The following is a 26,461-nucleotide window of genomic DNA, read 5'->3' on the forward strand; positions in this document are numbered from 1 at the left end:
TTCTTCCATTTCAGATTCACTAGGGGGCGACAGGCCTTCTACTCAGGTACTCACTAAGGAGTAGTTTTGCGTTGCTCTTGTTATGGGTGGAAGATAATAAATCGCTCATTGTTGAGGAAAAGTTGCATGGCCATGCTAGGATATTTATGGTAAGTTGCCGTGTATATCGTAGAGCTGATCTGGAGATTATGGGTTTCGCACAGGTTTTTTTTTTTTTTTTTGCAATTTAATGTAATAGATTGATTAAATTAGATTTTCTTTACAGCTGGAAGTGTGCATACAACAGGTACATCTTCACAGAAGAGTTGCTTTTGAAGTGGCTCAATTTCAAAATTACTCATTCTGGCTGGACATACTATCTTTATCAACTGTAATGATTCAGTAGTATTTAAATGCGCAGTCTAAGTCTGTATTGAAAGCCAAGACTTAAACTAGACCATTCCAATATCATCTTGTTTTTATTGCAATTCAGAGGTGGAGCCACTAGTATATCTTGAATCATAATCCTGCTGCACAACCCAACTGCACTTGGTCTTAAATCCAAATCCTGAAGAAAGGCAGCCAGATCCATTACACCACTTCCAAACTTGCTGTAATATTCTTTTTCTGAAATGGTGCATTAGTTTGTGGCCAGCTGCAATAGGATGAATAATATCTCAAAGGTTTTTTAGCAAATGAGAAATGGGTATTTATGTTTTCTTCCAAACAGCTGGATGCAATAGATGCATTTTGCTCTTTCTTATTAATAGCTATTATTTATTTATAATGACCGTAACTGAGGCAAGTGAGGTCTGAAATGCTTTAGATACTGTATTGCTCTGGGTTCTTTTAAGAATGTGTAGATGAGTTGTTGACGGGTTCCGGGGAGAATTTTGGTCGGCCTGCATCTTCATGAAAGGTTGTGGATGATGACTCCATAGTGTGATAGAGTCCCATATGATTTCACAAGCCTTTTAATAAAAAAGCATGGTAATTAATTTGTTTCTCATATGTTCTTGAAGGTTAGTTTTATTACTTTAAGAAATAAAATCAGCAATTGAAAATGTTGGTTTGTATTTCCACAGATTGCCTTCGTCTGAGGTATTATTGTTATTTTGTTGATGATGTGAAGATTAATATGTGACTAAAAAGGGAAAAACTGAAAACATTTGCAAAGTTACTATTTTTTCCAGGGTAAAGCAGATTTTTGTTGCTGCCACTGTTATGAACTCATGTGGTATCAAACTCTTAGAGACAGACTGCATGTCATTTGCACAGCATAAATACACTAGGACTTGCTGGAATTTAGTCACCATGGCAACCCTCATCCACAGGCACTGGCCCCTCCTCCTTCCCCTTTGCATCCCCTGTCCTCTCTGCCCCCCTCCGATCCACATACAGAAACAAGACAACGACTGCTGCTCCCGTCATGCTTTGCAGTAGGAAACAGGAAGAAGCAAGTAGACACACCGCCAGCAGCCAGGAGAGTGGGGAGCAGCATAGGCTCAAACTCCAGACTGATGGTGGATGAGGAGGCACCACGCGTGGAGGCATGGCTGATGTCGCCTCCGGGAAGCACTCAAGCTGCTGCTTCTTTGGTGAGTTCAACCCTCCTTTGAGCTGTTTTTCAACACAAATCATGTAATCGCATGTAGAAAGGGCAGCAGACCTGCAGACAGATGGATGCTGCCGGTGGATTTAAAGCTACAGTGCGGTAATCCTCTCAGATGGAAAAGGATGAGGGGGTTTTGGGGTCTCTTGCCGAGAGACTGACAAAAAGGTGTTAAGGAAGGCAGGCAGAAATACTTCACATCTTTAGATTCTTATTCCCTTTTTTACTTTTCTTTTTCGAGCAGGAAATAACGCAGTTACTTAGTACTTTAAGTTTCAACAATGCGTTAAAATTATGATGCACTCTCACCAATGACTGAGTACATTAGAGGAAATAAGCAGCCACATCTTCCACCCTGACAATGATGGCATTGAGTGCAACACTCATAGATAAACCCACATGCAGATCCACACACAGACCCTTACTGTCTCACATCCAGTCCATTTCAGCTGGATTTATTCCTCCTCACTCACTCTCTGACATGATTTGTTCTATGCATTCAGTGATTAGACTCTGGAGGTCAAACATGCCAAATAAAATAAAAAGAAAAATGATTTTAAAAAATAAATACATTTCAATATGTCAGTATTTCCCCCCAGGATAAAAAGGGCATTTGGCAACAGCACACATCTAAGAATAAATACTTATGGCATTTATTAACTGCAAATCCAAATGAAAGCAATCATTATTACATCAAATAAATGTGAAATTAAGTAAAATAATAAACTGAAATATAATTTTGCTATTCCTTTAATTTTAATTGTCCGTTGTTATCAAAAATTAACCTTAATTTTGGATTGTTCACCCTGATCAGCAAATATTAAAGGGTGTTAAGTGGATTATGGACAAAATTTTTATTTGGACATAATTTAGAGGTTGTGTGCAATTTCCTTTCTTTTTCTATGCATACATTTATTAATGACTAACTTTATTTATTAAATTAGGAATATTAAAATATGTCAAATTTCTAAGCTAAAGTGTGACAATAACAAAAGGAGTATTGACTAAATTTAATGCAATAAACAAAACACATGACTCACATTCATAACTCAGACTGATCCAAAGGCAATAACACAACCTCGTACCTTCAATGTGGTTTTAATTATGTGTCTGAATATTTGTTTTACTTGCAAACATAAATTAAACGTGTTGAATTCTGCAAAACACATGGGAGTGGGTTAATGGTTCACCTGCCGGCAGGATGACGACCGTAAACGTAAAACGAGATCTACAATGAAATGGTTTTGAATGAAGTAAATCTCTTTTTGTCTTTTGTCAAAATCTGGGGAAAAAAATTCAAAGAACATTCACAGACGCCCTAAAGACATGTTGAACTATTTTGAGAAGAATGGACAAAGATTTCGGTGTCTAGATTTGCAAAGCAAATACAGACACAAAAGATCTGCAGCTGTTACAGCTAAGAATGTTTTTTGTTTTTTTTTTGTACAACAAAACACATTAAGTGATTTTGTTGTAACATTACAAATCAATAAAGAAAGGTTCCAGGGGGATGTAAACAAATTTGAATATTTGAATTAAAAGGTGTTTTTGTCCTAGTTTTGTGATGAAGGTTGAGCAGTTTTGTGCCAAGGGCAGATTGGGTTAAACCAACTCTAATTGAACAGGATATTGTGTAGTCCTTCAAAGCGATGGCAGGAGATTTCATTTGTGCTATATTACCTTTGTCAAGAAAATTGTTGAGCCTGTCAGAGACTTCAGCTAGATTAATGTTCTAAATGTAACAAAATGAGATAAAGCAAGGCTGATTAGATTTAGATGGTGGTAGGTTGACATTAAATGAAAACTAATCTAGTGCAATTAAAAATGAGTTAAAGCAGAGCAGGATGCCAAGTCCACAATACTTCCTGTATGATCTGCAGGAAAGTCAACATATTTCTCTGCTTTCCAATATTCAGTAACAAAAAGTGTGTCATACTTAGAACGTTAGACCAGACTAACATTGTTATGTTATGATCTGTAAATCATTTTCAAATCAAGTTAAAATAACAAAAAATAAGTTTCTTTTACTTTAAACAAGCTTTGGGGAAAATAAAAAAAATTATAATATAATATATAATTACAGAATAAAATTTATAAGTAAGACCGAATAATTAAAAAAAAAAATTATTTTACTGATATATTGAAGTATATGAAGATTCATTCTTTTGCAGGATGAAGTACTCAGAAAAAAACTACTACATATATAAACTACAAATCTGTAAAAATGCAGACAATTCAGAGTAAATTTATTGTGTAAAGTCAAATATGAAGCAACTTATTTTTCATGGCAAACTGCTGAATCAAATCACCTTTTTAACATAGCTGTCTTGCCATAATAACTTACTTGTGAGCAAAGAGAATATAAATTTCTAAAATGCATAGAAGGCAAAAAGTCAAACTGACTACAGATAGTCTCTACAATTCCAACAACATTTAGATTTTCTGGTAAACCCTTAAAAGCAATTACATTTTTATTGCATTAGCATATCCTCACACAAAAAACACATATAAAAAATAATTTCTAAAACTTTTTATTTGAATACATGTGTTGCCCTGCAGAAAAAAATATACTGCATTATACAAATATAGTTTTTTTTAAACAAGATACCACACCTAAATCTCCCTTTATTATTCTATTTAGGTACATTTCTTTCAATTTAAAGTTTTTACTTCACTTTCAATAAATAAAACTTTAAATAAGTAATTTGTTTGTTTAAATACAGTGGGGAAGACAACAGAACAGGCCATTCAAATAAGGAAGACATGTGTTTGCTCTTTCTGTCAGAAAATTCTCAGAAAACTGTTAGAGTGGCGACTTGGGATCATCAAATCTTTATACAGACCTTAACACACTATCTGCAAATCAACCAAAAACCTTCAGTTCTGTATTACCAACAAATGTAAATGTCTGTAGTTTACAAATTTAGGTAAGGCTGGGTCAATGAAAGCATGAAATGGAAAAACACCTCATATACCTACTGGATCATCAGTGATTCTGCTATTTGGGAACATTATTAGAAAACATAGCATAATACCAGTATATTTTAAGTACAAAACTAATGGAATTCACCACAAAACTGAGCACATTTCTACATGGTAATAACTTCAAGCATATGGAGAAATTCACCAAACACAAAATCAACCTTCTTCCAAAGTTTTCTCCATGTTGAAATCCTGTGGGGTGAGTTGCAGAGAAGAGAGCATGACAGACCCAGAACATCTATAAACCTTATGAAAAGATTAAGTAAAACATAGAAAAATAAGTCATTTTGAGGAAAAAACGCTTGCATAAAGGATGCATTTGCAGCAGAATAGTTAATAATTGTGCTACACATAATTTTAGGTCAATGTTAAAAAAATGTTAAGTGACATTTTCTGTTTGGCTCCTCATTTCCTTCCTCCTAATTTGAAATCTCAGCAGCAGAGGATTACTTCACTGACCTTCTCAAGTGACCAAAACATTTCTGCTACCAAAACCCAAAGAACCTTATCTCGTTTGATTTCATGTATGTGACTAAACCTGCCACCAGGTGGAAATGACATTACATGACATGGCATTTTTTAAAGCTCTGAAACGGCATCATCTAATTTAGGTGGTATGACAGCATAACAGCAAAAACATCAGATTTCAGAGGGCTCAGGCATTCAGAACTCGCTCTCATTCCCTTCACTTCAGTCTGTTAATGGTTCAACCTGCTGTGGTAATACTCAGCTCTGTGCAAACACCCCCTTCACAAGCACCGCTGCTGCACTCATTTTTCAGCATGTTTTTAAGACAACATAGTAAAATCGCATTAAGATAGATTTAGGTTTATCCATCACTTCGACCCAATCATTTTGGAAATTGTCGTTCAATGAATTCTTGAGTCAAATATTTTATAAATGACCGACCCAATTGAAATCAGATCTTTACATGTACTGCATAAAAGACACAATCTTATTCTTCTCGCTCTAAATCAGACTAAACTTTTCCTGTTTTAGGTCAGTTGGGCTTATCTAAAATATTTCTACTTATTAAATACCAGAGTGATGAGCAAAAGTTCACACACACCTTCTCACTTCTGCCCAGGGGGTTTGTAACTGATTTGAAGGAAAGCACATCTGATTCATTGCCTTTTCTACTTGACGTTCTTTCCTCGTACTGCCATCTACTTTGTGAAGTTCACCAGTCCATCCTGCAGCAGAAAGATCAACATTGTTTTTCTAGATGTTGCAACACTCTTTAGGCCCAACTTTTAAATTTTAATTTCATCAGACTGCAAGACATGTCTCCAAAATTATTACTGAAAACAGGCGAGGAAGGTTTAGTTTCATCTCATATTGGACTTTAATGGGAATAAGAGTTGTGTGTGTTTCTGTCCTGCTGAGTATAAACATCTGGTTTCAACTTTAAATAAATATCAGGTATGGTTTAAAATTCTGCAACTTCTTTCTGCAATTTTTGGTTTGCAACGACTGATGTAGGCAATGTCTGACTTTATATTTATGTCTCTTAAGTTATCCTTTGATGTATTGGGTTTGCAAGCCAATCAAATTAGTGTGAATCTTGCAGCTTTGAGTAACAAGAAACATTTTCCATTATTTTAAATAAGGGGAAATCCCTTATTTAAAGTAAGATAAAAAAAGTGAAGAAATTATTCAAAGTTATTAATAAGGATCAGGTGATAAAAATGTTCCCGCAATTTCTTTTTCCTAATCAGAAGCAGAAATTATACATCCCAATGACTAGAATAAACTATTACATGTTTATTTTGTGTCACGCAAACATTCCTTTTCTCACATTTACTTTATTTGGTTAAAATAAAAACATTACACACCTTTTCCATTTACATAAATCAAAGCACCACCTCTCCACTGGTTAGTTTTATCTTTTGTTTGCCATGTAATCGACTCTGTCCACAGGATGTATTTAAACAGTGTGACATGTTGACACATAAGGTTGTTCACCGTTTTATTTTCTTTCTGCAATCACTATTGCCGACCCAAACATCCCACAGGAAAGATAAACACCACTATCCAGTAAAAAATGGACTATATTTAACCTCTTCTCTAAAGCCACACACAACATGAGGTCACACCCACTCCATGGGATCAAGCCAATAGGAAGCAGGGCGAGGGTGAGCAAAGGGCTCGTTCTTATCTTGATATAAATTCTGAAAGAGATCGTACCCTCATCTGCTCAGTCTGAATGCTCGGATGACGAAGCAGAAGTCACGCAGGGAGCAAAACAAAGAGAGAAACAGGTTTAAAAAGGAGCTGCCAACTCAGATTAAGACAGCAAAACTTCTGGTCGTCCATAAAGCAGTGACTCTACAAGTAAGTACATCATTACTGATGAGATTGTTCACATAAATTAATGCCCGTAAGTGTTTTTATTGCCTGCTTAATGTTTTTTTTTTATTATACTGTTTCAAGATTGTATGGTTGAATAAGTAGCATTAAAAACTTCAAATGATTTTTTAAAATATTAATGCAGTAATGAATGGGGTTTTTTCACTTCATCTTCTTGGCTTTATAGTCTGAGAAACTCAAAACTTTAGAAAAGAAGCTTGTCTTTCAAGTATATTTCATTTTAGATTAAGGTCACCGTGATTTAAAAGAAAGGAATTCAAAGAAGGAATTGTTACTTCGACGCTGCTGTTGAAATAATATGTTACACCTTCAGCATAATTCAGCAGTTTTGTATCTGGCAAAGTGTTGCCGCTTGTTTATCACATAATTTCAAATTGTGGTGATAAACTGTATCCTTGAGCATATAGATCAATAAAATGACACCCTAAAACGCTCAGTTCCTCGACTCGTACCTTTAATAAACGCGGCTTAATTGCACCTTTAGTAATCTTCCTTTTAAAGAGTGTCAATGCTGTCGTCAAGGTCAGTATCAAGACCAGATTACAGCTACTAACCTCCAGGAAAATGTTTCTGTTACTGTGATGCAGACAGGCCACACGTGGCTTCATTTAAAGGAAATTATTTTTTTTTTTTCAAATATAATTAACCATGTGTTCCTATAAAATGTTTTAATTTCAACTCTGTAGACTTTACACCTGATTAAATGAATTGTTTCTGTCCCTTAATAAAAAAAGACAGGATTGGCCCTTTGATTTATTCTCTAAGCAGGAGCAGGGTGCTATTATGTCAGGTGATAAAAGAAGGAGAGCGGTGATTAGAAAAGGCTGGCAGAAAAACCTTTAATCAGCCGCTTTTACTGTTGTTCTGAGCTGACACTTTGGTTCATTTTATTTGTCTGGTCCCCAAAGACCCTTGGTGGGACTCCAGCAGGGATCAACTGTTAATAAAAACTTTTTCTCAAGCTGTCAGTGAGAGCGAACTACCTCACAACAGTAATCCAGTTTGTTTTAAAAAAAAAAAGAACAGGGTCATCATTCGTCTTCTGTCATCTAAAAACGTCAGGTGAGATTTATAGGACCCATCTCAACAGAGGTTGATCTTTGTAGCCGCTTCTTTAAAGTGAACATTGCAACGCAAACTGAGCTCTCCATTAATTCAAGGTTAAAACGTTTCTAAAGATGATGATTTTAACCTAAAAAATAAGAGGGTACAAATTCAATTCCTGATTAAAATACGTTGTAAAAAGAGTTTGGTTTTTCTTTTATCGTAAAGTAAACAAGGAACCCAGTCATCCTGGTTTCACATCATATTTGTTCCTGAGAGCCGGCGCTGCCTCCGGAAGTCTAAATCACAACACATAGCAGTGTTGTGATGGCCCAGGCAGATTACATGTCAGTTAGAGAGCTTTATGGTTTCTGACACATGATTTCTGCTGCTACTCAACAGACAGTAGCCTCGTTAGAAAAGCCTTCAAATAATCACAAGTTTTATTTATGAGTGTCCTGCATGTGCAGATCACTTGACCAGCGAGTCTTTCGACAAAGACTATCATTTCAGGATTGTAAAAGTCAAGAAAGCGTTCATCGTTAACTAACTCTCTGCAAAATAACCCCGAATCTGAGACAAGCATCAAATATTTCTCACAGTTTTTCTTTTGCTTTTGATAGTTGGTTTTTTCTCTGTAGCTATACGACTCTCACAACAGTAATCAGAATTTCAGACCTCTGATTGGTATTAATAAACAAGACTTAAATTGATTTTTTTAATCAGAATTCATAGACAGCAGCTGGAAATAACACCCTAACAATGTTTATTACCTTAAATATGCATTATTGCATTATTTGAGGTCTGAAAGCACTGCATCTTTTTTGCGATTATGACCATTTCTCTTTTTCTGCAAATAAATACTACATTTTTGCTTGCAATTTTGAAAACATGTTAGTAGTCTAATGTTCATTTTATTCAAACATTTACTCAAACAAATACCTATAAAAAGCTAAATCAGAGAAACTGATCTTAAGTCGTCTCTTAATTTTTTCAGGAGCTGACTATGTTTTGCAGAATACAAATATTTCCAAACTTTTGCGACAGACCTTAAAGATATTGTACACAGATGAATGGTGTAAGAATCCATCATTCTTAGATCAGAATCCTGTGTTTCTGATCCAGGAACGCAGCTGACAGCATCTGGACCTTCTCCTTCCTCTCCTTGTGCTGCCTCCTCTTCTTCAACGAGACCATGGAGGAGGTTTCTCCAGACACGGAAACCCCGTTGGCCCCCCAACCACCCCGGCTCCTGGAGCGGCGGGTTCGCCAGCAACAGCCGGCAGTCGCCGTTCTCAAATCAAAGCTGAAAAATGGCTTGACCTGCTCTGGACCAAAGGTCCGGTCCACTCTGATGGGGTTTTTCCCCGTGGTGCGCTGGCTACCAAAATACAAGCTTAAAGAGTACATCTGGGGCGATGTGATGTCTGGGGTCATTATTGGGATCATTCTGATTCCACAGGCTATCGCATACTGCCTGTTAGCAGGAGTGCCACCCATTTATGGTCTGTACACCTCATTTTACGCTAATATCATCTACTTTCTCATGGGGACGTCCAGACATGTGTCTGTTGGGATCTTCAGCCTCATGAGTCTCATGGTGGGACAGGTAAAGCACTGTTTCAGAGAAATGTATTTGTTCCTGAAGAGTTTCAACCATTGTCACTTTTATCACGTTTTGAATATTGGCTGTTGATGCTGTCTCTGTAGGTGGTGGTTAGGGAGGTTTTCCAGGCTGGTTTTGATCTCAATGAGGACTCCACACCATCTCCTCATGAACTATTTAATGACTCGCTGGACTTGAACTTCACTCGTAAACCCGAGCTCACCGTGGAGCTGATGGGTATGCAGTTGGGGAAAGATTCCTACGCCATTACCGTCGCCGCTGCTATTACATTTCTGGCTGGTGTCTATCAGGTAAAGGAAGGCGGGTGATTTTAAATAGTCTTATACCAAAGCCATAGTTATCTACACCCATTCAAAATGAAAATATATTATAAGATCCTGTTTTCTTTTGCAAAGCAAAAAATCAACTTTTAACAGGATTAAAATATGCTATAATAACTATTATTACAAGTTCAGTCATAGATTTCTGAAAAAATAGGGGGAAAAAACTGAATTATACCAATAACAGGGAAAGGTTGCAGTTTTTGGACAAAGTAGAGGCAGTGATATAACAACATATCTGCAAGAATTTTGTTAGCAAAACCTTAATTTGGTTCTAGAATGTAAGGTTTTGACACTTTATTCTTTAATAGTTCCTGAGACTGTTTTAGCAGTGGAATCAATAACCGTGAATAGGTAAATACACAAAAGTCATACATAAATTGTATGCTGCTTCAACTTTGTTTTTAAGCACATATTTTGTAAAAACTGCAATTTTTTTATTTGTAAGCCTCAAGGATGAAAGATTGCTCAGAATATCTGCTGTTTTTGTCTCCAATCTATCAGATTTTGATGGCGGTGTTTCAACTGGGCTTCGTCTCCATCTACCTCTCGGCCCCCATGCTGGACGGGTTTGCCACGGGAGCTTCTGTCACCATCCTAACTGTGCAGGCAAAATACCTGTTGGGTCTAAAGATTCCTCGTCATCAGGGCTACGGGACAGTAGTCGTTACCTGGTTTAACATCTTCGCCAACATTCACAAGACCAACCTGTGTGATCTCATCACAAGTGCCATCTGCATCACAATTTTAGGTCATTCATCTGTTCTTGCATCTCAAAATCTCGGTGTTCTTGTTGTACTTTACTCTCACATGGTATAATACTAAATATTTTTATTACAGTTGCTGGGAAAGAGATCCAGGACCGCTACAAGGACCGCCTAAAGATCCCCTTACCTACAGAGCTGGTTGTTGTAGCAGGAGCTACGCTTGCTAGCCACTTTGGGGAGTTCAATACCCGATACCACTCCAGTGTTTCCGGTCACATTCCCACAGGATTTACTCCACCTCAGGTCCCCGCATTCAGTATTATGCCACAAGTGGCACTGGATGCCATTCCTTTGGCAGTCATTAGGTAATTTGTAAACAACCTACAAGCATGTTTGACATTAAATCGTCTCTTATCTTGTCATTACAGACCCAATCTAGCGGTTTTATGAATTTCCAAATAAAGCAAATGTTCTACTCAATGATTTAAGTACATATTTCTGAAATACACAAATCCAGAATTATGTTCAAAATTGCAAATCTTCTTATTTTAATATTATAGTGACAAACTTAGATTAAATGTTTAAACCACCAATAATAAGGTGTTGAGAGAATGTGGTCACATTAGCTCAAATATTTGCGCTGGTTTCTCATTCAAAAACTAAAATTGAGCAAAAAGATTTTGCCGGAGTGTCATTAAGTGACCAGGAATATCTAAAATACAGTGAATGCCAGGTGCATTTCTCCAAAGAGTCAGTGAAGTCCATTTGGGTTCTGGGTTTGCCTGATTTCACCAACCCCACTCTTAGCCGCAACTTATTTGACTTTTTTCTTTCAACTCTAGGATAACTTGCTGAAATACTTTTTCACAATTACTGAGCAGTTTTACTCAAATGCCTGAGAGGGAAAATAATCTTACCCTTCATGTTTAATGGGATTTCTTGCAGTTTTGCCTTCACCGTTTCACTGTCTGAGATGTTTGCAAAGAAACATGGATATTCAGTTCGTCCCAACCAGGAGATGGTGGCCATTGGACTGTGTAATGTCGTTCCCTCCTTCTTTCACTGTTTCACCACAAGCGCTGCGCTGGCAAAAACGATGGTGAAGGATTCAACTGGATGCCAGACTCAGGTGAGTTTCAGGCCATGAATAAAATACAAACTTATTATGAATTTTGATCAAGACCTAGAAGCTAAGTCTTCTAAGTCAATAAAACCACAAACTGGATGCTGTCAATTCAATCAAATATTTAATTGAAAGTAGATATTTCCATACATCCAGTAAAAATACAAAATTTTCCCTGCTGCTTGGCACTAAATCACTCTAAATGTTTTGAGTTTTAGCCTACTTTGAATTTCGAATTTTTTCTTTGTATTTGCTAAATGTCAGATTGAGAGATTTTTTTTTTTTTCTCCTAAAATTCAGAAGTGTTTTTGAATGATGAAAATTGCTCCTGAATCAGTAATACCAGCTCTGACAACATATTTAGACCACAATTTAAGGAAAAATATTGGTAAAAAGGTTAAGTGTATCTATGTAGTCTATTGGACTGCTCTTTCCTTATGATGCCATTGTCCATTGTGAAGAGCTACTGCTTTGACCCTTGTTTAATGTTTTATTATCTGTCTGATGTTTTGAGATGTAATGTCAATATTTCCACATATTGTTCTTTCCTCATGATGCAATTAATTTCATGAAATTCTCCAGTTCCTCGGACAGCAAAACATTACCAACAACATCTTTCCAGCCCCTTACTTTCTACTTGCGATGGCGTTCTCAGGCTTAGAATCTGACACTGCTATATTTTGATTTTTTCAGGTATCGAGTCTGATCAGTGCCCTTGTCGTCCTTCTTGTCCTCCTCTTCTTTGCTCCATACTTTCAAGCACTTCAGAAATGTGTCCTTGCTTGCATCATCATTGTGAGCCTTCGGGGAGCACTGAGGAAGTTCAGGGATGTACCGGCCAAGTGGCGAGCCAGTCGAATGGACACCATTGTTTGGCTGGTTGCCATGTCAGCCACAGCTCTGATCAGCGTGGAGCTAGGGTTGCTTGTTGGCATTGTCTTTTCAATGAGCTGCATCATCTATAAAACTCAGAACCCAAAGGTTAGTAAGTTGATAGATATCCTAGAACATTGGTCGTGTTCTCCAGTTTTCAAGGGCCGGTGTCCAGGAACTTTTAGATGTTCCTGTTTCAATGCACCTGAATCAAATGATTGGGTCAATAGCATGACTGTTTGCCAAAAAGGTAGTTCAGATTATTTGATTCAAATGTGTAGGACAAGGAATGCTTCTTAAAGTTGTTGGACATTGACTAGAGTTTGAAAACCTTGTACTAAACATTAAAGATGACACGTTTACAAAATGATACCATAACTGCCACGATCTAATGTTTGTTTTCAGGTCTCCCTCCTTGGCCGGGTCGACGACATTGATCTGTATGAGGATGTGGAGGAGTACAAGAATCTAACAGCCCCAAGTCGGGTTAAGATCTTCCGTTTCCAGGCTCCTCTGTACTTTGCCAATAAGAACTCTTTCCTCAAATCCCTCTACAAAGCTGTCGGAGTTGAACCTTTCTTGGAGCTGACAAAGAGGAAAAAGGCAGAGAAGAAGGAAAAAGACAAGTCCAAAAAGCAAGCCAAGACAAATGGGGAGACAACCAACTTTGATGTCTTTGTGGGGCTTGTCCAAAAAGAATTAGAGTTCCACACTATAGTTTTAGACTGCTCAGCCATCCCTTTCATTGACTCAACAGGCATGGCCACTTTCAAAACGTTGGTTAAGGAATATGAAGAGATCGGTGTAAGTGTGCTTCTTGCATGCTGCAACACCTCAGTCATCGATGTTCTCCAGAAGGGAGAATTCTTTGGGAAGAATAACAAAGACATAAGTAGCCTGTTGTTTTATACAGTTCATGCTGCTGTTCTTCATGCAAACAGAGCAGCAGAAGAAAAGAAGGCTGAGGACTCTGTGGTGTAGATTGTCAGGAGGAAATGGTTATTTTCCTTTCGTCTACATGCTTAAAAGTGATTGTAATAAGGGTGCATTGGATAGCGCTGAAAGAAGAACAGAGAAACTTTGTTCATAAAACAAAAAGGTACAAAGAGTAGACTTAGCAGAATGAGGAATGTGTGCATATAATTGTATCCCCTGGAGTAATGATGAATGATGCTTTTTTGGGGATAAATTTGAAGGTCCAAAGAACTGGTTTGTAAAAAGCCAGCAAATATATATGTTGATGAACAAACTGTGTTTGAGAAATTTCCCTCAAAATTAAATTTCTATTTTTCTAAAATGTGACTGAAAGTTGGAAGGGAAAGTGATTAAAATCATTTCACTAGTAGCAATTAAATCTGTCAGTGTGTTTTGGTTCATCAGGTTTCGACTTTTGCTCTCCTTTTTTTCTGCATTGTTACAGATTTTAATCTATTACCTACACAAAGGACTGAGTCACTGGTGGAATATTATGTCGCTTTCTCCCATGGAGTCTCTCCTTCCTTCCTTTCTGCACAAGGGAAAGGAACTCAACTAAAGGCCAAGCCAAACACACCCATGGCTTTATACCCAAGAGAGTGCCTGTGCATTATTTTTAATTGTTAAGTGTAGATGTGTTCAACGTTTTTATGAAGTCTGACTAGACGTATTTTGGAATTGCTTTAGGAATCTTATCAAAGCATTAAAAGAGGGTATTAAAACAGATATAGCACTCTTGAATTTCTGAAGGAAAGCTTGTTTAACCTAACTTGATCATTGTTAGAAATATGTTCAGGTAGGAATGAGTGGCTTTCGTTATTGATTTATGAGTTTTCCACCAACACTTGTGGAAAAATAAAAGCAATTTAGAGAGAACATACAAAGTCCATATAGTCTTTACTCCACAGCTTCAGAGTCCAGACTTGTAAATTTAGCCACCATTCCCTTACGTGCCAACTGTCGCTTTTGCTATAAATCATTTCTTAAAGGCTGGTTAAACTCTTCCTGACTAGCGGAAGAGAACAAGGACTTTGCTCGTCCTGAGAACCTTGCATTTAGAAAACGGGTCAGTAGAACACGCTTGTGCACATACCCTGTTCTGAACAGTCAGCAGGAACTATAAAAAAAGGTTTGAGTATTAGATCTTTTGGTGCTTTTAAAATGTTTTGAATTTTTACTAAAGAATCCAGTGGCAGCAGGTGATGTCTCCAGTGTATTTTGTAAAATCTTTTTAAACGTTTTGTTTTTTTAATCAAAAACTTTGTGACTAGTGAATAAGCTCAAACTGCTGTGTTTTATTTTTGTGTTAAACTACTGTTTCTCATTGTCTCTTGTCCTGTTGAGATCAAGACTGATAGCACGTCTAACTGTACAATGTGAAAAACCTTACAATAATATGTAGACATGATCGTAAATATGTACTGCATTACTATTTATATAAATTAATTAGTAAACTCTTACACACACTAATTTAATTTGTGATTAGAGGTCTCTGTGTGTAATTGTAACATCCTTTTGTTAGCATAGCCATTCAGGATTCAGGAAAATTTTGTAATATTCAGTACTTGGAATAAAATGAGTCTTTAGTAAAGCAAGTGTATGAATCTGGGCTCTTTTATTAAAGGGGGTTCCTCAGTATTTTGCAATTTGGATAAAATATGGGGGCAACAGGTATTTCCATCGTCAGTTAGAGTATATGATATATATTTATTTGTGTAGTTTACCCACTGCTCACTGAATGATATTCCTTTTTCAAAACACTCTCTCTGAACCCAAGAAATGCTTGAGAGTGAAAAAGCTAGGCGATCCTAAAATACTTTGTCCGGTCCATTTGGCACCAACAGCCACGCTCTCTTCAAAGTCACTTAAATCCGCTGTGTGACGCTCAGTTTAACATCAACAAGTCATGTTTAGATGCCTAAATGCTTGAACTGCTGCAGTCTTATTTTAGTATTACAAAAACAAATTAAAACTCAAAATAATAAGCAGGAAGGAAAATACCACACATCCACAATCTTTCCGATAATGCATTTAAAAACAGTCAGCTGTACATAAGTAACCATTAGGTGCCGAGTTAACAACATAATCATCATACTTTCAAACACTGAAGTCATGTCTGGTGAAAATAATTCCTCCTAACCACCATCTTTTCTGACTTCAAATGAAAGGATAGGAGAAACTTTAGAAAATGTGATCCTCCAAACAGAAACCACATACCTGTTTACAGTTTACTGACTCCAAATATGCAGGTATTATCCAAGAGGTTCATCTTTTACTTATTAACGGTAAACAAGCTGAGAAGAAGCTCGCTGTCCACCCTTGCGGTCAATGATTGATATGCCTACGTGCAAATGTATAGCCGGTGTAATTAAAGAAACACACAGATGTAGTGAGCCTAACATTTTTACCAAGACGAGAAAGGATTGGTTATGATTAACAAAATTGTACCACGCTGAATTACATACACGCTAATGTTTCTAGCCAAGGTTGTGTCAAACGTCAACAAGATTCTGGCATAACTCTGGTAGAAACAGTGGAGGTTCTTTAATAAATCTGGTTTTAGGAATGGTCAGCACATTTTTGTTTATTGTTTATCAATTTCAAAACTATTCAGTGTGTGTTTTGGATCAATGTCCTGATGGAACATTCAACTATATTGTGTTTCAACCATCTAACCTAAATGTCCTCATCCTGTGTCATCCCCCAGACTGAAGCCTGTAATGAAATGGAAACTACAGAAACACCAGTGTTGCTGTTTTACACTGCCATTCACTGAGAGTTTGGGCTATTTGCCAAGATTACGAGAACTATATCTGCAAAACTCAAAACCAAGCTTTTGAAATGAAGGACACTGTACAAACTGTCAAGCATAGTGTTGGTCACGTCATAATGTGGACTAAAAGAACAATTTAAAGGAACCCTGCTATTTCCTAAAAGAAAAAAGTGGTCAAATACCCAGACAGTATTGCTCAATGACAGCATAAAAATATTGTCACAGTGAAACCTGGTAAATAAAATTTAATCACACACTTAAACCTTTTTGAGAATGTCTAGATTACACAAAATCCTCAAATAAATTCAAATGTCCACTTAATTCTTCTTTTAAAAGTCATTGAAGTTGTAGAGTCATTCCACCCCGGAAATAGAAACATGTGATAAGAGGTTAAATCAGCCATGTCATGCAGGAGCGAATGTGTTTAACATGCATGAAGGGAGCTGGTAGTCAGCTGATAAAATAAAGACATATGTAATTCACAATTTTACCTCCCGCCTAAGGCTAAGAAACATGGGAAAATTAAGTTTTTCTCATTAGGTAGTAACGCTTGGACAACCAATTGTGCTTATAAACAAAGAGGGAAAACTTTATTGCTATTGAATCAAGTTAGGAACAGTATAAATAATAACATGCTTCCAACCCTTCCACTAAGACTGAGCCCAACCACCAGAAAAAGGAAGCTCATTTCAGTCACTTGTATCTGGCCTCTCGTTTTTCTCTTTTCATGATCCATATCTCCAGGCCATAGATGAGGCTGGAATGTAGATGAACTGGTAAACTGAGACCTGAAGTTTATAACTCAGCTCCTACCTGACAGTGACAGAGCACATTACTACAGACAAAATCCTAATCTGTCTAGCAATCGTCTGTTTTATGCTTCCATCACTGACGCATAAAACACTGAGATACTAGAACAACTTCGATTGCATGAGAGACTGAGAGGTCCACCGTTTTTCAGTTGAGTACCAAGAGTTCAAACTTGGAAGAGGTTACTGTCATTCTGGCTGAACAACATTGTTTTTGATGTTATGGCTCTAGATGCAAAGGGAAATGCATCATCTGCAAAAAGCACATGAGACTTCAAGGCTTTCCAATCTGGACATCCTCGTCACCATGACTATGATTTAAGATCCTGTCTATATCTCAAACAGCATCTCTGACGTTAGGGAATCCAAGTCACCAAACAAGCCAGATTATGGGCCATTATATGCAGACATGTTCCTGCTTTAGTTATTTATTAAAACTTTAAGTAAAACAAACCAGTAAAAAAAAAAGAAAACTGCCAAAATGTGAAGTCGCCATGCAAAAAACAGTTAATCCTTATTGGTTGCAACAAAATTAGAGATCAAGTGGGAGAATGTCTCTAAAACTAAAGCTCTAGCATTTTCTGGACTATATACAGTATAACTAAATTTAAGGCCAATGCAGGAAATATCAGCAGTAATACACAACTCTTAAAACACTGCTTCCGTATTTTAACAAAGCTTTTGTTGATTAGTACTTACAGACTATAATTCGAGTACTGTCGTTCATCTCAGAATGTATTTTTACATCGTTTTGAGACAATTTAATCTTTTAAATATGTGAAGAATATTTTCTGGGATCAAACTGTGTGTATGTGAGAACTTTCGTGTTTTATATTGTCAGTGTTTTCAGAGTCCAGTAGATGTGAATGATTAGTGGAACTGAGGAAAAATTTATGTTTTTCCACAGTGAAATTTTAAGATTTTTCCCACCTGTTTTTAACATCCATATATTTTGCAAATATATTAAACACATTGCTGGAGTTGGCACTACTAAAAGCTAAAAGACTATTTTATAGCTTGTTTGGTATCAGAAACGTTTGAGAAACTTTTCATCCTCCTAAGATTCCCTCAGTTCTTCGTAGTTTAGTCTCTTTTATGGAGTTATATTTACAAAGATTTACTCTGCAATTTCTAAAGGAAACACCTACATTTTTCTAAGTACCACGTAACTTGAAGTAACTCTTTATAATGTGAATCTTTAGGTAAACAACTCCAAATATGTTGTTTACTCAAAGATAAGGCAAAACCTAAAGCCTGAAATCACCCGTTTCAGTTCTGCCCTCTGCTGTTCAACAATGGAGCCACAGTCTTGTTGAAACCAACAATAAGGTGGAAGATTTATTTTATTTTATTTTATTTTTAGACAAAAGAACAGTTCTGAGACCCAAACTTTAGTTCTTTAACACTTTATTTGCTCAAATGTTCAAAAAATATCTTTTCACAGATGAAGTGAAACAAATGTTCATCTCATCTCATTGGTCAGTGCTTTTTTCATCATAATACCACAAGGAAAACATAAACACCCAAGAGAACATTCAAGGAAAAAATTGCATTGTATGGGGAGACAGTTATTTATTTTGGTATCTGTCCATGAATTCAGTTCTGCAGTCTGCAGCAGTAAGAGCTTTTTATGGTGCATTCATTTTCATGTTTTTTAAATTAAAGAAACATTTTGCTCTAGTTTGTGAGAAACAGTAAAAACACACCACAGATACTCAAAGATAAGGCAAATGAAACACAAACAGGGCTAAAATGTGCAAAAATAAAAACATTTAATGCTTGTTCTAATAACAGATCTCCTTTTATGCAAGAACAAAAAAATAACGAACATAAGTAGTTTCCATTTTCTACTGGCCTCATTCAGGCAGCAATAAGGAAACAAACAAGTTTTATAAAGGGGAAACTAAAGGATTTTAGAGGCTGTAAAGTAAATTCAATTATCTTTAAGAGGTCCATATTATCACAATTTATACCAATCAGCCTATAATTGCTACTTGCAAAACCAAAGAGGCGTTTACTTGTCTTCTGGGCTCCATTTACCTTGCAGATGAACACATAAATAAGCTGCTCGACACACAAAACATGTCCTACCACACCTGATCTTTTTGATTTTGTCCGTATTTTGATTAAGATGTATTTGTATTTTTGTTTAACTCAGCACAGACAGATCACAATGAAAACCCCGAGATTTAAATCAACAAAACTTCCATCAGCTTTTCAAACAGAGTAAAGATTTCAGTGCGGTTCTCCATTGGTGTATTTCTGTGTTAATCTTAAATACTATAATGATTGGTCGTTTACATTCATAATATGTTATTTCAGTAATCTTGATAAAACTTTAACCAATTCTAAAAAATATTCTTCAGTTTGCAACTTAAACACAAAAGGATGGACAGCTAAGGTGCATGCATATACATAATTGAACTGGACTTAAAGTGCAAACATGCAATTAAAATGATCTTTTTGAAGTTATCCAACTTACAGTTGTTATTAAAGATCAATATTGTACATTCCTCCATGCACACACAATCCAGAGGATATTACATCAACATATACTTGGCAGTAGAGGAAAATAAAAAAATAGACTCTTATCATCATGCCCTGCTCATATTTAAGTGATTACCTTAGAGTGATTGTTGTGTTCATTAGGTTACAGCTGAATTGTGAAAAGAAAAACAAAAAAACTAAGTACAGTATCAGTCTGGTTTGATTATCAGTGATCATTCTGCTCTGTGATTGACTCTGTTGCTCATGATTTATCCTAAGGAGGTAGGACTAAGTATAAAAACAAGAACAGCAACTAAAGCAATTATTTCAGATCTAATGCCGTCACACATAATTTGTTTTTCCACAGGGAATATATGAGACACACAAAAAAGAAAAAAAAAAGATTCTCACATTTTTGACATTTTAAGAGGACATGTACAGCCATATTTCACTAATAAAATTCATTTCTGCTCTCACTAGGAGAAGACATTTGTGTTTACAAGTTTCTCACATGTGAATAGGTGTAAACATTAATGCCTGGAATGAAACAGACACTCTCATGTGTTGTTAATGTTATCGCCACCTACTGGCACTCTTTGGGTGTTTCAGCAATTTGGTTAAAATTTTTTAATCCGTGTGAATTGAGACTTATTTATATAGACTTATATATAAGACTCACTTACTTTTAGAAATGGAAGCAAAATAGTAGAACAGTCAGGAACGACGTCATTATTTTTTAACATCTTCGCCAGAAAAAAGTCTCATTTGGAATATGCAATGAGTTGTGTGAAATGTCTCAGTCTTTGTTATCCAAATCACACAACTGATATAAAACTAGCTCCAATTGATTCAGAGCAGAAATGCAGATAAATTAGACATAAAATAAGGTTTAGAGGTAAAATGTTGCTGTGCATGTGAATGCCAAAGATAGAGATAAAACTTTCTGTTCAGATGTTAAACCAATATTTCTATTTTCCTCCCAAAGTTCTTATAAAAACATAAGTAGATGAAAGTAAAAAACAAATGCAGGCAAAAGAAGGCAGATTTCATGCAGGCAGTAAGATTTGATTCAAATAACCCCCTCTTTAAATACTTCTACACAAAAAACTGACAAAACCTAATTAATTGTAAAATATGATGTCACTTAAAAACATTAAAGTTGAGTTTGTTTCTACAAAATGAACATTTCAGCTTCATGCATTGATCTAATAGTCAATTTTCTGTTCACTGTTGTGAAAACAGAAGGCAACGCCACAGTCACAAAACTCTAAGAGCTTTTAATATTGGTCAATGTCTATCAGTCAGCATCAACATCATAGGCGCCTCGCACTTACAGCAAGAAAAGGTGAAGGCAACAACTGAAGGTTGTTTTAAAGTAATGTGACGTTTTGAGGAAAGGTTCACTTATCTGCCGCCGGTCCGGCTGAGACAGGGCCGGCTGTGTCTGAAGTCCATGATGTGTACGGCCGTCTGGTGCCACCAGTAAAACATCACCACCACCAGTACATGCCACAGCTGGTGGCTGGCGCCGACGTAGTTCACCTGACCTGGAGGGGAAGAAAAAAAGAAATGAAGTTTATAATCAAAAGAGACGTTTTGTCCAGCTAAATAAAACTTGCAACTGCAAATGTTACATGATCTTCTGAAGAAAAAAAACCCTGCTTATAATTTTTGATAAATGTTTACAAAAACGTTTTTCTCATGTCTAAAGAACCATCACTTTATTTCTGTTTTTAGATTTTGGAAGAAAAATAAAAGACAATATTTTTGCAATAAAGTGAATGGGTACATTTTCTTCTATGGGATGTGGAAATTTGTGGAAAATTATATATATTTTTTTATTATTTTATTTCCTCTAAAGTTTATTTGTATATAATTATGTCTGTACACAATAATATTGAAATCAACATTTTTGCTTCGGCACACAATTATGCCCTATAAAGTTGATTCTGAAAACAGTTTCCAACCAAATGTCAAAAATGGAAAAAAAATAATAGATGTAAAATATATTACTGACTCTTTTAGTCAATCTTTTGTGGAAATTTGCAATTATTCCTTCAAAAAATTGTTAAAAATCCTTAAGGCTAGGGCGTGCTATGGTGGCGTAGCGGTTAGCGTGACCCATATTTGGAGGCCTTGAGTCCTCGACGTGGCCGTCGCGGGTTCGACTCCCGGACCCGGCGACATTTGCCGCATGTCTTCCCCCCATTCCTGTCAGCCTACTTTTGTAAAAAGGGACACTAGAGCCCACAAAAAAAAAAAAGACCCCCTGGAGGGGTTAAAAAAAAAAATTCTTAAGGCTGTATTTGTTCTTATATCTATATTTAAAAACATAGGTTGGTTCTTTATTGCTTTTTGTAAAAGTTATTAACAGCTACTGCGAAAGTTTCAAAGAGTTGCAGGTTGCAGACCAACTAAAATGCCTTAAGATCAAATAATGTTTCTTGCTTCTTAGACATAAATTAATGGCATAAAGTCTGGTCTGTGTTGGAACTTAAATATAAGTTGGTATTTTCCACAGAAACACTAGGACTTTATTCAGTTCATATTGCACCAATTTACAGTGAAAGTCATCTCCAGAAACTCAGCAGGTTGCTTTAATAGATCATAGCCATGGATGATGTTATTGGGAAGATTTGTTAAAATCAAACAGAATCCTGGGTTCGCTTTTTAAGTGGAATTTAGATACTAAGTCTCAGTTAGTGATACTTGGGAAATTCCAATGCAGGTAGTTTCATGACTGAATGGTGTTTTCATCAGATCTTGGAAATCACAGCACAGAGAGACAAATGAAAGACAAAATAAAATCTCACCAGGGAAATATCGCTCTGGAATTTTGGTGGCGTAGAACAGGAATGCAGATCCAGCTATCAGGTACATTACAATCACACGAGGCAGAAACAGCTACAAAGTAAATGGATTGCAGATTTTATTTTTGGTTTTCTTCTTGATTTCTTACGACACTGATTTTCCTTCCGCACCTGCACAATCTCAGAAGCGAACCCTTCACTCAGCCAGATCCAGTGGCAGGCAGGAATCACACCGACGCCCACCACGCAGCAAAAGATTGTCGTCCTGATAATTTTCCAGTCGTTGCTGAGGTAACGAGGGTGAACCTGAGCGCAGAAGATGGCCAGGATCAAGGAGAGCACCGTCAGCAGGTAGACCTGTCGCCAAAACTGGAGGGGGGAAATTAGGCATAGTCAAAGTCTTCAGTAGGCGGATATCTTTAAAGAGAAATAATCCTTGGATGGGTTGAGAAGCAGATGTTAAACGTCTTCACTCACAGCATTACAGTAGAAAGCATAGAAGATCCCAGGAACGTAGCAGCCCAGGATCCCGATGGAAATGCCGGCGTAGTCCAGCGCCAGCCAGCGGCGGCACGTCTTTTCCAAACGGTGGCATGAGAACAGATGGTATCCCACTGAACAGAGCATGCAGACCTGGAGGGAAAACAGTTCAACTTTAATTTATTTAAAGACCAATAAATGAGATACAAAGCTATTTCCAGCAACTAGATTACTGTTGGTATCGCAATCACGCGTTTCTGCATGTACAACACGTAAATTTATCATTTCAAGACATCCACAAAATACACAGAGGAGTAACTATGCAAAATGTAACATGTAAATAAAACCAGTCAAAGTCACTGGTTTAAGTCAAAGGTTTTTGATTTAATTACTGGTTTCTACACAAACTGACAAAAACACAGAGCTAATATTTATTTATGCCAACTTCACTAAGATGAACTACTATTCACCTGTTAAATGATACTGCCACCACTGTGTTTAACCGTGGTAGGGTGATCTCTTGGTGATGCAGCGTTGGTTTTGCCCCAGATGAATAAAACACATTTTTCAACAGGTTTTGGGATATTTTAGCTGCAATATGAATCGTTTTTTTCACATTTCTTTTAAAAAAAAATTTTTTTTGTTCTGTTGCTTTTGCAAATATTCTCAGGGAGTGTCACTTGCACTATAGAGGCCTCATGTTGCTACATAAAGTACATAAAAATGTAATTGGTAAAGTTGTTTGTTTTTATTGTTTATTCTGAGAGTCTCATGCTGCCAAATCCAGACATACAAAGAACAAAGGAGATATTTGCAACGTGCAGAACACACCCACTGCTTTCTGAAATGATTTCAAAAGATGTTTCAACCAGGTATTAATTTGAGGATGTGCACAATTATGCAACTAGGTTACTGCTTTTTTATACGTTTTTATTTCAGTTGAACTGCACATGTCACATTAGAGATGAAAAAGTTCCTAAATGAACTAATTTAGTTGACTTTTAACAGGGTTGTGTACACGTTTTCAATCTACTGTGACTCCACTGTCAATACACACCTGAGAGGGTGCAGCTGACTGAACCTGCAGCAGGAAAAGTAACCCTACATGAATCAATTTGTTAAAAAAAAAAAACAATGAATCAGCTCACCAATGATGGACAAACAAAGAAAATTCTCTGAAAAAAAAACAAACAAAAAATCAACTGTAGCAGCAGACCACAACAGCTGTTACCTGGAAGCAGAAGAGCCCAATAGCGTAGATGACGTAGTCTTCTCTGTTTGCTCCAGCGGCTGGTAGTACTGAGGAGAGGTCATTGACCCCAAGAGAAAAAAAAAGGAGAAAACCCAGAAGGTGGCTCCAGATATTCACAGTCTCATTGGATAGAATAAATATACTGTAGGGAAACGAAAGCAGGAAACCGTAAGCACCATGTAGAATATCTCAAAAGGTTACTCCACATGTTATGTTTACTAAATAAAATGTGCGGCTGTTTCATTTCCTCCACATTTGAATAAACAAGGAAATATATATATATATTAGCATTTGAGTCAATTAAGAAAACATTTCAAATTGTTTGAAATATATCTACTCATTGAAATATATCTACTCATTGAAATATATCTACTCATTGAAATATATCTACTCATTGCCACTTATAGGCAGCAATGAGTAGATATATGTCACGTAGAGTTGTGCAAATGATGAATAATGGTTTATTTTGTCCAATTTCACCTGTTTCAACGACTGCTGAGCTCTGGAAAAACATATTTTAGGTGAGTTCTTTGTGATATAAATTCGTGTGTAGAGTCTATAAGGCTCACCTCTTCAGACAGAGTTTGGAGGTCAGGTGTGCCCTGTAGCCGTCTGTGATGTAGGGGTTTTCTTTGAGGAAGAGGGGGATTTGTTCGTAGGTGTACAACCGAATCCTGTGCGGCAGCAGCACCGGCCAGTGCTGGTAGCTGCCCAGCTCTATGTAGTGGGCAGTTTTCAGCAGCTTCTTCGGCATCTTCAGCAGCATCTTGTTCTGGGCTCCACGGACACGGCGAAGCAAGCTGGAGACGTTAAGGCTGCGGGGTAAATTAACAGGGAGACACAATGATCAAAAATGGAGCGACGTGTAAACAAATAGGAAAAAACTAAGCAATAATTCCAACAAAAAATTTTTAAGGATGAATTTAAATGTTACGGCTCCAAGTTCTGAAACCAGCGAAGCAAGAATGTTCAGTTTATTTTTTTTTTCTTTTTTGCTAAACTGGTTTGTTGATGTTGCCCAGCAGGCTAAACCTAAGATGCTAATGCTAACAGGTTGATAAACTTGTATAAAAATAACCGGAAGCTCACCATTATCAGTCCGACTGTCTTCGAACAGGTATGTCAGCCATATCCGGACGACTGTTAGTTTTACGCGGCGGTAAAACAGAATCACATTTTGGTAAATGTACACATTTTAATAAGCTAACATGTAGTATGAGTGTAGGACCTTTTAGCAGCATCAGACCTGTTTGTTTGGACTGGAAATATGGAAGCTGTGCGTTACTGCCACATACTGGTGAGAATACAACATTGCCTCTGGAGCCATTTATTAAACGTCAAAACTAGAAAAATGCATTATATTACTGTAAGTTACATTTACATTGAATGGAATTTTTCTATTTGGCACTTGCCATAATTTACACAATAATAATAATAATAATAATAATAATAATAATAATAATACTTATATTAATAATAAGATACAGTATCTGCAGACAGTATGTAATTTGGTCTAAATCTGATCACATAAATTGGACTGTACTGGAATCACTTGAATTAATCTGAATTTATTTTGTACCACTAGATTCTAGTGGTACAAAAAGCTGGACCTGTCTTCCCAGTAAAGTATCTTGAGATAATGTTGTGAGTTATGTGAATAAATAATTACATGTACTAATATCCGTTCACACATGGACCCACAAATCCAATTATATGTTAAAAACAAGATCATTGGAGCAACCTTTTCCTGGAAGCCTTTTAACAATAAGTAGTAGGTCAGTAAATAACCAGTTAACCATGTTTTGTGTTTGTTTGGGGCCTTTAAATTACAGGTATTTATTTCTTTTTGAGAATATTTCTTTAATCTTAATTTATTTTCTATAGGCTAAAAATTAAACACCAGTATATATACATCTTGAGCGTTGCTATTATAAAAAATCCCAGTTATGCATTTGACGACAATGTAATTAAAACACAGCTTGTTTTCTGACCTCAAGCTATAAGCCTTGCTTTGTTTGTTTATTTAATAGGAAAGGCTTATGACCACAGAGACAGTTTTTTTTTACACAGTGATAGACTACAGGGATTAACTGTGGTCACAATATTTCTCTCTGGGTTTTCAGCTGTGGCAACAAGCATTCCTTCAATACTATTAACCACACATTTGCCCAGTATTCATCAGTCAGCAGAATAATTGCCCTTCCGGTTATGAGGAACTCATCCTGTTTCTGCTTTTTT

At 36.5% G+C, this 26,461-nt stretch overlaps 2 protein-coding genes across 7 annotated transcripts; one reads left to right on the forward strand and one right to left on the reverse strand.

Annotated features, from left to right (window-relative positions):
• The first annotated feature begins 1,392 nt into the window (after positions 1 to 1,392).
• slc26a1 (solute carrier family 26 member 1) lies at positions 1,393 to 18,734 on the forward strand. 2 transcript variants are annotated; one of them, XM_028025051.1, is made up of 8 exons: positions 1,393 to 1,577; positions 9,113 to 9,596; positions 9,698 to 9,904; positions 10,439 to 10,685; positions 10,775 to 11,006; positions 11,587 to 11,770; positions 12,458 to 12,745; positions 13,043 to 18,734. In XM_028025051.1, the coding sequence occupies exons 2-8, from the start codon at positions 9,183 to 9,185 to the stop codon at positions 13,616 to 13,618; spliced, it is 2,148 nt and encodes a 715-aa protein (XP_027880852.1). In that variant the 5' UTR covers positions 1,393 to 1,577; positions 9,113 to 9,182; the 3' UTR covers positions 13,619 to 18,734. The 2 variants fall into 2 exon arrangements, with proteins under 2 accessions (XP_027880852.1, XP_027880850.1); XM_028025049.1 differs by lacking the exon at positions 1,393 to 1,577 and adding an exon at positions 5,774 to 6,907.
• Positions 18,585 to 25,500, reverse strand: LOC114149306 (progestin and adipoQ receptor family member 3-like). Of its 5 annotated transcripts, none has more exons than XM_028025058.1 (8): positions 25,313 to 25,499; positions 24,793 to 25,038; positions 24,203 to 24,270; positions 24,029 to 24,072; positions 22,969 to 23,124; positions 22,663 to 22,860; positions 22,495 to 22,585; positions 18,585 to 21,228 (listed from the first exon to the last, which is right to left on the reverse strand). In XM_028025058.1, exons 2-8 carry the CDS (start codon positions 24,987 to 24,989, stop codon positions 21,086 to 21,088), a joined length of 897 nt encoding a protein of 298 aa, XP_027880859.1. In that variant the 5' UTR covers positions 24,990 to 25,038; positions 25,313 to 25,499; the 3' UTR covers positions 18,585 to 21,085. The 5 variants fall into 5 exon arrangements, with proteins under 5 accessions (XP_027880859.1, XP_027880857.1, XP_027880858.1 ...); XM_028025056.1 differs by having other exon boundaries at positions 24,029 to 24,052; positions 24,203 to 24,365; XM_028025059.1 differs by having other exon boundaries at positions 21,089 to 21,228; positions 22,495 to 22,548; positions 24,029 to 24,052; positions 24,203 to 24,365; positions 25,313 to 25,500.
• Between the last annotated feature and the right edge of the window lie 961 nt (positions 25,501 to 26,461).

Source organism: Xiphophorus couchianus, chromosome 8, assembly GCF_001444195.1.
Source record: "Xiphophorus couchianus chromosome 8, X_couchianus-1.0, whole genome shotgun sequence".
NCBI classification, from domain to species: domain Eukaryota; kingdom Metazoa; phylum Chordata; class Actinopteri; order Cyprinodontiformes; family Poeciliidae; genus Xiphophorus; species Xiphophorus couchianus.